The 15467-nt window shown below is 40.0% G+C and overlaps 1 protein-coding gene across 1 annotated transcript; it reads left to right on the top strand.

Moving 5' to 3' along the window:
* The first annotated feature begins 152 nt into the window (after window positions 1-152).
* On the top strand, window positions 153-3766 carry Obp2b (odorant binding protein 2B). The gene is made up of 7 exons (XM_034496673.2): window positions 153-288; window positions 726-856; window positions 1081-1151; window positions 1993-2103; window positions 2781-2882; window positions 3081-3107; window positions 3546-3766. The coding sequence occupies exons 1-7, from the start codon at window positions 196-198 to the stop codon at window positions 3566-3568; spliced, it is 558 nt and encodes a 185-aa protein (XP_034352564.1). The 5' UTR covers window positions 153-195; the 3' UTR covers window positions 3569-3766.
* The last annotated feature ends 11701 nt before the right edge of the window (window positions 3767-15467 follow it).

Below are 15467 nucleotides of genomic sequence, written 5' to 3' on the forward strand. Positions count from 1 at the left end.
GTGACAACACTGAAGGTCTTTTGACTCAAGGTGGCAGTGAATGATCAAGAGTCCTAAAAACAATATTCACCCATATGACAAATGGCCAAGAGGGGTGTGGCCAGTGTCATTTTTGGCCATAAAGGGCATTCTCTGAGGAGCCAACACAGCATCATTGCTTGCTGCCTGCTTTGTCTGAGAGCACACAGCCTGAACATGAAGAGCTTGCTCCTGACTGTTACACTGTTGAGCCTAGTGGCAATTCTACAGACCCGTGATGATCTTTCCTTCCTCTCAGAAGAAGAGAAAGTGAGGCATGGAAGGGTGCAAAACAGGTGTACGTGGAAGGTTTGAATGTTGGACAGTGCCTTAATACCAGTGCTAGTACTCATGAGGGTTTCAGTCCTCTGAGTCTGAGCAGAAAGTGTTCACAGACTTGGACCAGGGAAAGGTTCTTGAGCAGTGACACCTAGAGCCATAAAATGTAACTTGACAGGACCTCTATGTGTTTGTTCCTGGAATCCTAACTGCTTTCTGCCTTTGGAGACAGTCAAATTCCATTTAAACTGGACTACCATATGTAATTCTAGCCTAGTTGTATGGAACATGGTGTTGGACAGTAGAACCTCAACAACTCAGGGGAGCATCTTATCAACAAGGATGTATGTACGGGCTGCACACTTATAGGCAAACTAAGTAAGACTTGGGGATGGAAAAGTATGGGCTCAGGACTCTGTCTGCTCCAGCTCTCAGGTGTCTGGTTCATAAAAGCCACAGTGACTCAAAGAAGAAAGGTGGAGGGAAAAACTCTGGTTGCTTTCCCTATTAGATTGACATGCCCAGAAGAAGGAACTTTGGAACTCAGGCACACTGTTATGTGAGTATCCCACATTCATCTTTTATTCTTTCTCTCTGTTCCTTTATGTTTTGGACATTGAAAAGCCCATTCCTTTGAAGGGCCATAGTCGTTACTTGCTGAAACTTAGGAGGGGTTAATATAGGATTTCAGGGGCCATCATGCTAAGGCCAAGAAACCAGGTAGTCAGAGTAAAGTAGAGATGTGTTTAGAAAGAGACTAAAGGTTGGTTTCCTGTTTTCCAGATCTGAAGGAGAGTGCATTAATTTAGGAATTCGTATGCAGAGAACAGAGGAGCCTGGTCAATACAGTGCCTGTGAGTCGGTGTCTCATCCTTTTTTTTTTTTCTCCTCCTTTTGCTTCTTTTTCATTAACCACTCTAATCAACACTGCTTAAGGTGGAATGGGTTTTATTTAGCTCCCAGTTCAAGGCACAGTCCATGGTGGTAGGATATTCCAGGCTAGAGCAGGAAGAATCTATTCATATTACACAATAGTCAGAAGAGATTAGTGAATGCATTCATGCTAGTGTTCAGATGTTTTTCACAATTTTACAAAGTCCAGAATCTGCTGCCCATACAATGTTCCTGCCCACAATTAAGATGAATCTTCCACAGTAAATTAGCATAATCAATATCATACCCACTGTCATAGCCAACTGAATGTTTCCCATGTGATTCTATATTATGTGGATTTATTAGCCAAAATGGTACCTCCAGATCAGGTTGCAAAGCAAGATTCTTAGTTGGAGTGTTCCTGGCCTGCATACTTTTCAGGAAAGTCTACCAGTCAATTGCCTAGTGTTTTCAGAAATCAGTCAACTTCACAGAAGGTATCATGCTTCTCTCTAGATATTACTGTCCACTGTCCAATGGGGATTCTGAAGCTTAGGATTTAGGAAACAGGCCAGGGTAGCTGCTAGAAGGCTAGTCAGCCACAGCCTTCATCTTCCCTGACACCTATTGTCATGTCTTCATAGCTGGGGATAACACTTTCCATGAGGAACCTCTGTCTTGTGATGGTGTCATGGAAAGTCTTGAAGCTGGCTATATAGTTGATCATGGGTTATTGTTGAAACCTTCTAGTTCATTCCTTAATGAGAAATGAATATTCTCTTTTTAAAAGACACTACAGATTTATTTCTCTTTAATCTGCAGTTTTGGGCCGTAATCTCTTCTACATCTATGAGCTTCCAGTGAAGGACCACTACATCATATACTCTAAAAGCCATCCATTTCATAAAATATCCCAATTGGGACACCTCATAGGTGAGGAACACCAGAGATTCAACCTTCTGCCCATGCTCTCTGTGACCATTAGCTATTTGAATGTCCAGCAACTACATCCAGGCATGGGGAAGTCTAAAGTTTCTGCTTTATCCTTTAGCAGTTGTGCATAATGCACCATGTGGTCAGTATAAATGCTTTGAAATGATAATCCATGGTCTGTGCAGAATTTCCAGTGACATGATCAGATGTGACTTTTGAGCACTGAGCAATAGGATGGAATTTTTATTGACTTACTACATATCATGTCTTGGGTTTAGGTTTCATGGCAGAAAGTTCTCAATGAAAGGCTGTGTCCTAACAGAAACCTTTTATGGGCAATTCCGCCCTCCTTCTAGGAACAGGAGACAGACTAATTAACTTGAAACACAGTTTCCTGTTGGTCAGACTGTGACATTTCTTGGGTGCTTAGGATATCACCTAGCTTTGGTCATACTATGTGACCCTATATGTCCATTATATCAACTTCCTATTGACAAGCTTTACCACCACCATCCATTTTGCACCTCCACATTTACTCTAAATTCTCCTTCCCTCTTGTTCCCATATGCTTCAAGTTAAAAACTCCAGTTCTGTGCAGTCTTTTTGTCTTTGTGTCAGTGGATTCTAACAGGGCTGTGTAGTCATACTCTTCCTGCTTATCTGGCCTCTGCTCACAGGAAAGTGTCCAGAAGAAAGCCTGGAGGCTTTGGAAGTATTTAAGGAATTTATACAGCACAAAGGGTTTCTCCAAGAAAACATCAATGTGCCTGAGCAGAGAGGTAAGAGGATGCTTTACTTGGCTCCTCCTCATGACCCCTTATTTCCCACATGATACAGGGATTTTTGTGCAAACATGTGCTCCTTTACAAGCAGGCTACTTTTGTGATCTTAATCATTGAGTCATCCAAAATGCAGATGTAATCTGGGTTTCACCCTGGACATGCTTTTGTATTTGATATTTTTTCTTGCTTTTACAGAACGGTGTATTCCCATACATGACAGTGGTAAGTGACCCTCTGAAGAAAGACTGAGAGAACTCAGATTCCTCTGTTCCATGATGGATGTTTCTATATGTTGTTAACCCATCTCCCAACATCCCACTGAGGAGGGAATGTGCTTAGCCAGGAAGCAGTGACCACTCCAGGAGCTGTCCTCAAGTATAATTTCATGGATACTTGGGAATTCTATCATTCATTTTCCTTGAGTTTTTCCTATACTGTGGTCTAACTTCATGCCTTAAGTACCCACAAAACTGATTAGGGATCTAAAAGGTCAAAGAAGTTAGGATACTTCTGTGGCCTATGTATTCTCAGAATGGAATTCCAAAAGGCTTAATGAAAGAAAGATCCTTAATAAGCATGCATCTCCTAAGTACCTACTCTCTGACAGCTACTGGCATGACGGGGAGAAATTTTTCAATTGTGTGTCTCTCTCTGTCACAGCCCACAAGGACCATAACTGCTGAGACAGATTTTCCAGTAAGACATGGCCATGACCTCAGTGGACTACTCTTCTCCATGTACACTTCACTGAGCTGCATTTCCCCAACCTGAATCCCAATTCTTCCTTAAATTGTACTACCCCCTGGACTTCCTAACCTCCTGATTTACCTTTTATCCCTTGCTCTGAGAACCATCTGAATCCAATAAAAAATTTAGCAGTTTCTCTGGGTTCAGCTTGTATCTGGTAGGTCTTAATCTTCAAAAGATTAAGGAGATATTGGGATTAGCAGATAAGAGACATCCAGTAACTTGGCGCCAAATAGTCCTCTAGAGCAATGTAGTATCTTGGTAGTTCAAGTTATTTTCATTCAATACGAAATAGCTCCAGAAAATGTCTGACAGTGGATGAGGAGAATTTGGGTAGCCACTCAGTTGTGTATGACTGGGTGATTGCATTACGGTTGCAAATATAGTCAGGTCCCAAAAGAGATATTGCTGCATTCAGGAACTTCATGGAAACCTGGGAGTATCCTAGCTTTGAATCACCTCAGAGGAGTGGCAGGCACAGAGCAGGGAAAATTGCCAGACCTTCCTCATCATACTCCAGAAGGGCAGACCTACATGCAGCACTCAGGGTATTTTTACTCACCTTGGCTTTTCTGTAATTGGTTAGTATCTGAGGTCTGTGTTGAAAGTGCTCCAGGTACATGCTGGAACCACAGTGATGGAGGGCTGAGCCAGTACTTTGAATGATCAAGATAGACCTAGAAAGTGCCTATCTTAGTGAAACACAGATTACTGGAGGATAAGTGTGGAACATCAATTTTTCCTGAGGAGCTACAATGACTCTTATGTAATTGTTAGCAAACCCCTTCAGCCCAACTCCCACCCTTACCTTTTGCTCTTTTCTTGCCTCTTACCACTGGACCTGATCACTTTGAAGTTGAATCTACCCCTCAGGTATCCTCTGGAGCCTGGTGCAGCAGGGGCAAGTTGCAGAGAAATGATAGCCAGAAAATTAGAAAGATATATATATATATATAGCACTGTGTGTGTTTCTAGTATAAAAGATCCAAGTGTATTAAATGGTCAAAGACCTCCATGTAAGAATATAAGAAAGAAATGAAAGTATTTTACTGAACTTGGGAAGGATAAAAATTGAATTTCACAATATCAAAGCATAGGGTGAAAATTTTTACATGCAAAGTAGATATGACTGTACTGCAGTAGATATCACACTTTTAAAGTTAGTGTTTGTGCCTGGTAGAGTAATGCACTCATTTCACACATTTAATCTAAGCATTTGGGAAAAGAGTCAGGAATATATCTGTGCGTTTGAAACTAGTCTGTTCTACAAGGGAAGTTACAGGACAGCCAGGACTATCTAGGGAGACTGTGTCTCAAAACAAACAACCCAAAATATAACATTTGTCTAATACAGGTAATTTTTCATTGAGTATTTGGTTTGATGAATTTCAATGCATGTTTCCATTCCAAATATTTTGCATTTTACTTTGCTTTATATGCATAGTTTCATCACCAATATCTTTCTCTGATTCACAAGCATATCATCCCCTCAATTTGACCAACAGAGGTGCCTCCAGATTATCCCCTGGAAACTGTGCTCTATTGTATGTCTTTCCTGGAGATAATGTCAGTGTCTATTCATTCTAGACTATGTAAAGACAATAAACAAAGAATCTGTTTCACCCATGTCTAGCCAGCTGGTTCACAGAATTTACTAGGACAGTATGAGAAGATAGTTTGAGAGTGTGCATGACTCAGGAGGCTGTATTATCAAAAGTACCTTGAACTTTGGTGATGCCTCATTCAAGCTGAGTAGTTTGGTCTTTCTCTACCAATTCTATGCAGCTCCACCAAAGAGTTTGCTCCTTCCTTGCATTGTTAACTGTTTATAGAATCTTGGTGATAGAGAAGGGTTGTAAATCATATAAATTCATGCATATTGAGGACCTCCTGCAATTCACTTCATAATGGAATATTTCAACCCAAAAGAAATAGATACATAGCACTCAACAAAATCTTATAGCTCTTACATTCTTTCTACTGTCTTCCATGAAATTCATTAAGCCTTGGTAGGATGTAGAATAGAAGACACATTCTTTTTCATATATAGTAGCAGTGGCATATTTTAAATAATTTGATCATCCATCAGTCTCTGCAGTAACCAGTACCAATTACAAGGGAAAAAAATCACTTAGTGACTGAAGCTGAGCATAGCAATTATTTATTTGCATAAACACAAATGAATAGAAGATCTTTTTACAAGAAAATAATTACTTTTAATAAAGAAGAGCAATAATCTCAACACTGAGATTTTGACATTTGTAGCCAGAAGTTTTTCTCACTAAACTGAACAATAGTTCCCTTCTGTAAAGTGATTTCTCTCAATTTCAAAGTAATTGTTTTTACCCATAACAGGATTGCCACTACAATACTACCAGAGAAATGTTGCCTGACCTATTATTAATAATGAAGCACAAGTTGTATATAATGAAGCTGGGCAGCAGGTGATAATTCTCTTTCACCTGCATACACAGCACATATGTGGTAGATAAGGGGGAATCTCTCTATAATGTTTGTCCAGCCTGATTTCTCCAGGTTTGCATCCACAATATTCAGGGTCTTTAGCAATAGAGTCTCTACTGCTAATATGTGACCATCAGAGCCTTTATGGTCTGTGGAGCATCTGTGATCTTATCACAACAGCTTGCAGAACTAGGACTCTTGGATAACATTTTTTAAAGTTGTATTGGTTACCTTATTTGTTTACATTTCAAATGTTATCTCCTTTACCATTTCCCCTCCACAAACCCCCTATTCCACACCCCCTTACCCTTCTTCTATGAGAGTGCTCCAACATCCATCCACTCACTCCCGCCTTACTGCCCTAGCATCTCCCTACACTGAGACATTGAGCCTTCACAGGACCAAAAGCCTCCCCTCCTATTTTTTTAGCTACTAAGATTCTGTTTCCCTGACCAATTCAAGGTGTTATTTAAACATTTGTGTGATATGTAGGTGAGTACATGAGTGTGTGTGTGTGTGTGTGTGTGTGTGTGTGTGTGTGTGTGTGTGTGTGTTCACTTTATTAAATCTGCTCAGAAGAAGGCCAGAGTTTGGCATTAGTGTCTTTACCTCATTTTCTTAAGTCAGTTTCTCTCATTGAACCTGTAATATGAAGTTTTGGCTAGACTAGCTATGCAACAAACCCAAAGGATCTCTGAGTTGTATTTGGGGCCACTGTTGAGACCCAGCTTATGAGTGTCTAGATCCTGGTGGTAGTAAAAGAAGTCCTCAGGGTCTTTGTGAGCTTAATGCAGAGAGGAAGAGAGGGCATAGGAGCCAGGGTGCTAAAGGAAGAGGGCACATGCAGTTCTCAGGGGCTGTGGTTGCAAAGCACTTTAGTGTATAAAATGTTGCTTTGTGGAAAGGGATGGTGGTTGTTTGGATCTGGGAAAGCATAGGAGTTATAGAAGCTCTCTTTCTGGTAGCAATGAGGCCTGGCCATAGATAGGTAGAAACACAGGATCCCTGATTATAATTCTGGCTCTGAATTTTCAGGCAGAACTTCTCTGGCTCTGATAACATTGTTCCCATAATGAGTTTTCTCAAAATGAGTGAAGGCACATTTAGTTCTCTCCTGCAGAAATTATTACCTTATGTCAGAGCTATTGCCATTCCTCTCCTCAGGCTCTGAAAGAAGTTGCCATTCATGGTAGTGACTGAAATTCACAACAGTATGGATCTTTCATTTATCCTCATATCTATGCTATACAACAGTTCCAAGGAAAACAGTGCAATCAGTCCACAGCATGGATATAGCCTTTGTGCAGGTGAGATGGCAGGGTCTGGCAGCCAACATAGGATAAATGTATTTTTCAGAGGCCAGGTACACAGAAGAGCCATGGCAACCATGCTGCTGTTCCTGGTGACTATAGGCTTGACACTGATGTTTCTGGTTCAGGCGGGCTACATTAATCATGTTGAGTGTGCCATTACATGGTGAGATCCCTGGAGGACTGAAGGGAACCAGATTTTCAGGATCATGATGATGGACTAGGCGAGATTGTGGGTTTGTTGGTGGACTTTGCAGGGCTACACTTGTCCATTCCTGGATACAACATCTCCCAGGAGATTCTTGCCTGGACTTTGTTATGTCCTAGTTTCTCCCCTCCAACATGGAGTTTCATGTTCTCTGCCAGGCTAATGTTACCCAAACACAGAAATATATATATCATGAAGACACATGTCTGGCTATTCTGTCCCATAGAGATACATTTCCTCACTCTATTAGGAATAGGGTTCATTGGTCCATGGGTTCCCAAGGACCTCCTTTTAACCTCACAGAAATGACACTTCATGGTTTCTGTGGCTCATGGATTGTACTAGAGTTAAGTTTTTGTGAGAACATTGATGACTCCAATCTTTAGTGTGTACTTCTTGAATTGGAAGAAAACAGGGTCTGCACATCAGGATTAAGGCACACCCAGGTAGGGTAGATACAGTCATCAGTGACCCATAATCAGTGAGTGTGGTGATATTGGCCACATATGACCAGTAATTTCTGACCTCTGTCCCCTCTGCACCCAGTCTTAAACTGTAGGTGACTTTTTTCTATTCCTTTTGAGTGATTTGTGCAGGGCCATGGCCTTGTCCACTCCTGGGTACAGCACCTCCCAGGAGATTCTTGCCTTAACTTGCCTAACACAACATTCCAATGATTCAGAGAGTCTGGTCATGACAAAGTCCACTGGTGATCTTCTGAGAAGCATCCCAAACTCTTCCTGCTTCTGTTCCAACTTTGGTGAAATCCTGAAACCCCTTTGCCTGACTCCCCTTCTCTCATGCCTTCTTCAGAGACAATCACACCATTTCCATATTTCTTCCTATAAATATTTATAAATTTTATTCTCCCAACACTGTCTATAGTTGAAAATTTCTGCATTGCATTACATATACACAGGTAGAATAGGCATCCTCACTTGTTCTAGGGGCTGCAGAGAGTGCAGTGTTGTGCAATATAAATGACAGGAGCTGCTGATCTTTTGTAGAAGCTCTTCAAGAGCATAAGAGGAAGAGTTTTCTGAAAATTCTCCCAGAAAGTCTTGTCAAATGACTTCCCAACACTGAGTGATTGACATGATGAATAATTATTCTACTTCAGTTGTTAAAATGGTGGGTTGTTTTTAAAAGATGGAATCTAATGTGGCTGAGGCTAGCTTAACACTGTATAAATCTGAAGCTGACATTGAACTCCTTATTTTTCTGCCTCTGTCTTCCTAGTGTTGGGATTAAGTACTGCCTCTCTAGGCTGCTTTTAGACAATTAGACATTACCTAAATTAGCTGTAGTAATTCACAGTACATCTGGGCTCAAGCAATGTGTGCCACTGGAAACACAGAAAAGATGGATGTATACACCAAAAGTGGGAGCAACAGTCACTGAGACAGACACTATCTTCAAAACCTGTAAGAGGACCAAGAGGGCTGGTCATCATCCATTATAATCATATCTATCTCTTGAGCTGACCTACTTATTCTTCAAACTGGGTTTATTCTATAACTTAGCATTCAGATTCATGTAAAAACAAGTTCTAATAACTAATAATAAATAATGAGGGGTAGCTCATTTGGTTAAGAGTATGTATATCTCTTGTAAAAGGCCTGGTCTCCACAGTACACATATGGGAGTTCATAACTCTGTGTAACTGCAGTATAAAGAGACATGATGCTCTTTTCTGGCCTCCTCTTGTGGGACACATACATACATGTATAAAAAAGACTTATAGACATAAAATAAATGAATTTAGAAAGATTAAAATAATCCTGTCTATGGAAACAGCCTCTAGTACACCCATTACAGGTGATCTTCAAGGTATTATTTGTATTCATATCAAACTACACACCAAGAGTTTCATATTCATATTATTCTAGCTAATTTCATGTAAACTTGACACAAGCTAGAGTTATTTGGGAAGAAGAAACTTCAATTGAGAAAATGAATCACAAGTGTAGACTGTTGAGAGGCCTGTGGTGTGTTTTCTTAACTCTTGGTTGATATGGGAGAGACTAGTTAAAATGCCACTTCTGGGCATTTGGATTGTCAGTGCTATAAGAAAACAAGCTGAGCAAATCTTATGGAATAAGCTGGAAAGCAGCACTCCTATGCTGCCTCAGCATCAGCTCCTGTGCTGACTTCTCTAGATGCTTATAGTAGGAATTTATATCCTAATGAGCCCACATAAAAGATACACAATCCATGTATTTTATTTGTAAGCCATATGCATAGATTGGAGAGATCTAGGGCTTATTTTACAGCTATAAAGCTCCTTTTTACTTGTTTCTCCTGGCCCCACTGTTCAGGTTCATGGTGGCTTCCTTCTCCTCTGTCTTACTCTCTCCTCTCTCTTCCTCTACCTGAAACCTCCTCTCTCAAACTTTCATTTCCACATTTCAGCCTCCACTGCCCAATCACAGGTTCTTGCCTGTCATTACCCATTAAATTGAGGAGAATTTTCAGGTGTCATCATTTGAGACAATAAGGATCTGTTTGTCAGAGGCAACCAAATCTTGAGGAACCAGTATTAACATTAAAATACAAGCAGCATTCAACTAATCTACTACAGATGATGGCTTATGAACTGTAAACACACACTTTTTTATTGAAGTTAGTTTATGACATGGTGTCTTACTGCATCCATACAAACATAACTAGGACATACCTAAGTTACAGTTTGCAGTTGACTGGTGTTGGTTTGGGTTCTATTAATAGGTCCCTCTGCTGTAGATATATGGACACAGAGATATAGACAACTTTTTTATAGTACAACTTTTGGGGTTTTTTGTTTGTTTATTCGCATATTTTGGGGGAGGAGGTTGCAAGGGCAAAGGTAGATATGAAGGGGCAGGGAGATGAACAGAACTGGGGTACATAATGTGAAATTCACAGAGAATCAATAAAAAGTTTTTAAAGTATATCTGATAATGCTGGGTAAAGTTCAGGTTCTGTCCTAGTCCCTAAATTGTATTTGGTAAGAATTATAACTTTAATTTGGCTCAGATGCATATGGGTTTTATGCTTATATACTCTGTTTCATCCCCTACTTGGATCTATCAGAGAAAACAAGGCTCCCAGGTTCTATCTTGGCCCTGATCAATCAAAAACTCTGCTTATATGATGGGAATAATAAAAGATATTGTTTCAGGACTTCACTGGTATTTTCTCTCCCCTTCCTCATGGCACACAATGAACATGGTGAAACATCATGAGTCCTTCATGTACTCTTAGATTGAACCATCAATAATATAAATATCTGCTTGTGGAATGAGAGAAGACTGGATAATTTTTATAATAACAAATTTAATTAGTATAAAAATACTATAACTTAACAGTTGGATGATGATTTTTCTACCCTTCAAAAGTAATCTGTCAAATTAACTTAAAAATCTATAGAGTTCTGTAATGCACTTAAAATATGATTGTTAGTTAAGAGTAATATAATAGAGCAATTCATATAATTGTGGGTATTAAGTTCTCCCTGATTTATTAATTGATAAGGAACAATAAGGCAAATAGTATTTTATGGTTCTTATGATGTCTGTAATGCACTTAAAATATGATTGTTAGTTAAGAGTAATATAATAGAGCAATTCATATAATTGTGGGTATTAAGTTCTCCCTGATTTATTAATTGATAAGGAACAATAAGGCAAGTAGTATTTTATGGCTCTTATGATGTAAATAAATCCATATCAGGGGTATCCTTGTTCTATAATACCCATAGGAGACAATGTTGTGTGGAAAATAAGTAAGTTTAAAGAAAGTCAAAGATCCACAGGATACTCAAATGTGTCTTTTATCTGCTTTCAAATATGTATAATTCATTTCTTGACTCTTGACATCATATGTGATGGCTATCTAACAACATCTTTCTTTCTAGAGTTTTAAATACTTTGGTTAGTGCATTAATTTTGCTGAAATTTCACTGAAAATGCCAAGCACACCTCAAGAGACCTGGGAGGATTTGGGAAACCAATACTATTTCTCAGCCCTTCCTTATCTTTCTTAGTTTGTAAAGGTAGCACTTTCATAGGTTCTTAAATCCTTATCATGAAATGAAGGAAATGTACACTTAGATGGAATATTCAAATGCCATCGCTTCAGGGTAAAATTCAGGCAATAGAGGGTACTTATTTACAATTTGGCCCCCAAAGCTTGGGGCAGTGAAGGTTCCAACATTTGGCAGAGTGGTCCCCGACACCCCTCTTTTCTCAATTTAAGGTTTAGACTATCCAGTTTATATTTACTTGAGAAAAGTCATAATGTTCTCATGATTTATGTCTTCCTTATCTTTCTTAAGTATTTTAATAATAACTTGAATTAATACCTAAATGGCCAAAAACTGAATGAGGAATCGCTTCTCTTGTTTACATGCCCTTTCAATATTTGTTCGAACTCTGTCACATAGTTCTTCAAATAAAGTTTCTTATGCATGTTAGGGATTATAATCATAAACAACTTGTAATCAATTTAATATTTGTGATTTAAATACATGTTTCTACTTTCTTTTAAAAATTATGCATAAACCTGACATAAGGCAAAGCTTTTCCTGGTTTGTGCCCCACTATTCACACTCACTTATTTCTGCAACAAAATAACCAACAGAAGTACTTTATGTATACTCATGGACACAATGTAAGGAAGAAACTGAACTGTGTCTTGTTATAGGTACTCTGAGGGAACCACACTCACTTCATAATGTGTCATTGTTTTAGAAGCATTCCAAGTAAAGTAAGAATAAATTACGACAAAGCTGCTCACTGTCACCAGGATTAGCTTTGTTCTGGAGTGATCAGCTTATACCAAGGTTGGAAAGATATAATACTAGAGTACAACAAGTGGGCCTGATACTGGCAGTTTTTCCTGCTGAAGGCCATGTGGCTCATTATGTAAAGAAGGCCCACAGCATATAGACAGGCTGCACCACAGTATAGCCAGAGGGAAGACTAGAGCCCATTGTTTTGGGAATCTAGGATTCAGAACCTCGTTCAGAGAGAAGACAACAGGGCTGATGGCAAGCTAAGCCCAAAGGGTTTTGCTCTCCCAACAAAGAGAAGACACAGTTTCAGAAAGCCATTTTAAAGAGATCAAACTTTTTGTTTCATGGGTGTAATTCAATCAGAGGATATTTGCTCTTCAAGCAGTGGATTTTCCATGAGTTTGTAATGGATGCACAGAAAATTCAATATGAGCCAGATATGTAGCATATACATTTAAACCCAGACCACAGGTTTATTTTATGAGTTCTGGGCTTATAGTAGATATTATCCATAAAGTAATGATTTCAATAGTGAAATCCACAAACCCAGGAAGCTAAGTTACTGTGAGAATAAATTGTAAAACTGAAATTTTAGGTCTCAACATGAAAGTTTCTTAGGTTCAGAGTTTCAATTTACACTCAAGTGTTAGCTGCCCCTGGGGTGCATTCCAAGGGCTTGAATAAACATTTCAAAGGCACAAAAGACCCAAGATAGAGGCAATAAAACACCTGGGTAAATGGAAGTCACTTGAAAGGAATTCTCCCAGGAGCAAGATACAGATGTAAATTAGGATAATTGGAATGGGGGGTAGATGGAAACCAGGCTTGAGAACGGATGTTTGAAATATCCAATCATATGTAACCACGCCAAACTTTCCCACTCTCCCCAACCCCTACCCATAAATATCCCAAGTTTCCTGGGCTGGGAGTTGGATCCTCTATCTCCTGCATGAGATATGTTCTGGCCCGAGGGCCCTCACCATTAAACTACCTTTTGTTATTACATCAAGGCGGTCCTCGTGTGTCCTTGGGTGCGTGCAGGTCCGGACTTGGGTGAGGGTCCCCTTTGGGGGATCTTACATTACCAGGAGGACTCAATCAAGTATGTACATTTGAATCTCATTCTGATTGGGAAATAGACATCAAGGTTGGGGTAGAGAGTGGTCTGGATGAGAACAGGAGGGAGCATGTAGGAGAAGGATGGAGGGTGAGTATATTTGAAGAGATACCTAGAATTGGGATTGGTGCATTTCTGGGTGTCTTGGAAAATTCCAATATTCTGTGGGTAACAGTAGCTAAGATGCCTTACAATGAGGAATACTGAGCCTGAATCAGCCATCTACTATAACCAGATAAGATTTCTAGTAGAGAGATTAAGAATCAATCCAGCCACAAAACTTTGGACCTACAATTTGACCTGCCTACAAGATATGTTGAGTTAAAAGTGGCACAGGAATTATGGGGGTAGCCAACCAATGAGTGTTCCAGATTAAGACCCATGCCATGAGAGAGAGAGCAAGATGCTGACCCATCCTGAAGGCCCAGGAACCAGAGGCTGAAGAGCCCACTGAGACTTAGGATGAAACCAAACATGACTGGTCAATAAACAAACAATGAAATGATTACTAACAATATTCTGCAATACACATAGATTGGTGCCTACCACAATTATCATCACAGAGGATTCAACAAGCAACTGATAGAAACAGATGTTTGACTCTTGTAGGAGTCAAAGGGGCTAAGCACACCACAGAAAACCCAATAAAATCAAAATACTTGTGCTCATAGGGATGGACAGAGACTAAATCACCAACCAACTTGCCTGCAAGGGGCTGACAGAGACTTAAACACCAACTTATGAGCCAGCATGGGACTGACCTAGGCCCTCTGCACATATGTTACAATTGTGTAGCTTGGTCTTATTGTGAATCTCCTAACAATAGGAGCAGGGTATGTCTCTGACTCTGTTGACTGACTTTGTGACAAGACTGGGTTGTCTTATCTATCCTTAATAGGAGAGGAGGTGCCTAGTCTTACCAAAACTTAACATACCAAGGCTGGTTGATATCCATGGGTGGCCTGGTCTCTTTTGAAGAGAAATGGCAGAGGAGTGGATGGAAATTGTACAGGGAGGAGCAAAAATAAGGGAGAGACTAGGAAGAGATGAGGGAATGAAAACTGCAGTTAGAATTTAGCTTAAGTAAATATATAAATATACAAACAAATAATTAATTAAATAAAATATGTGGCTCTTGACTCAAAGGGGGAAAGAGTTTATTCTGGAACCAAATATGAGTGAACATGGCACAGGAACACAGATTTGAGTTTATACCAGATTCTATGTTCCAGTGTGGTAAAGGTTGATGATGGTTATATAGTAAGATAACAAAGAAAGTCATCAATCACAGAACTGTCAAACATCAAATAGGTGAGTTAAAGCCTACTGGGGAGATCTCTACTGCAAGCCTCAGATACTATCTGATGACACTCTTAGCCTTTGATTTGGTACAAAGAATGGTGTGTTAGGCTATTCCGGGCCTCTTCTGTGTCCCCTTCACCCGCAAAAGAGACACACGAGGCACTGTTCGGGTGGTTACCACAGTGAGGCTTTATTCTTGTATCAGCAGAAGCAGAAGACGCCAAGCCCAGGAAAGGCACTGCTATATATACCCTAGAGTGGTGTGTTCACTTCTGATTGGCTGTTCACTCATTATCCCATATTATGCCCTGGGATGGGCAGTGACTTTGGGGCGTTTTTGCCTTTTGCACCTGCGCAGTTAGTTGTTTACTTGTGGGAGCACAGGATGCCCGCGCCATCTTGTAATGGTGAATGCTGTCATGCTCACCGCAGCTCCTAACATCTCCCCCTATCAATTTTATTAAGATGGAACAGCCTTTTGCCTATCAAGTGCAGCACCAAATCAGTGAGGGAAAGCAGAGGCATGATCCCCTGTGCAAAATGAGATATTGTAATGGGTTTCTTCTCTTGTCATCATGCATTGAGTAATACTTCCCATACCCATCTCGATGCCTTTAAACAAGGAAAGGGAGCCTCCACCCTGGGGCGCCACCAGGGAAGG

This window comes from Arvicanthis niloticus, chromosome 2 (assembly GCF_011762505.2).
Source record: "Arvicanthis niloticus isolate mArvNil1 chromosome 2, mArvNil1.pat.X, whole genome shotgun sequence".
Lineage (NCBI taxonomy): Eukaryota > Metazoa > Chordata > Mammalia > Rodentia > Muridae > Arvicanthis > Arvicanthis niloticus.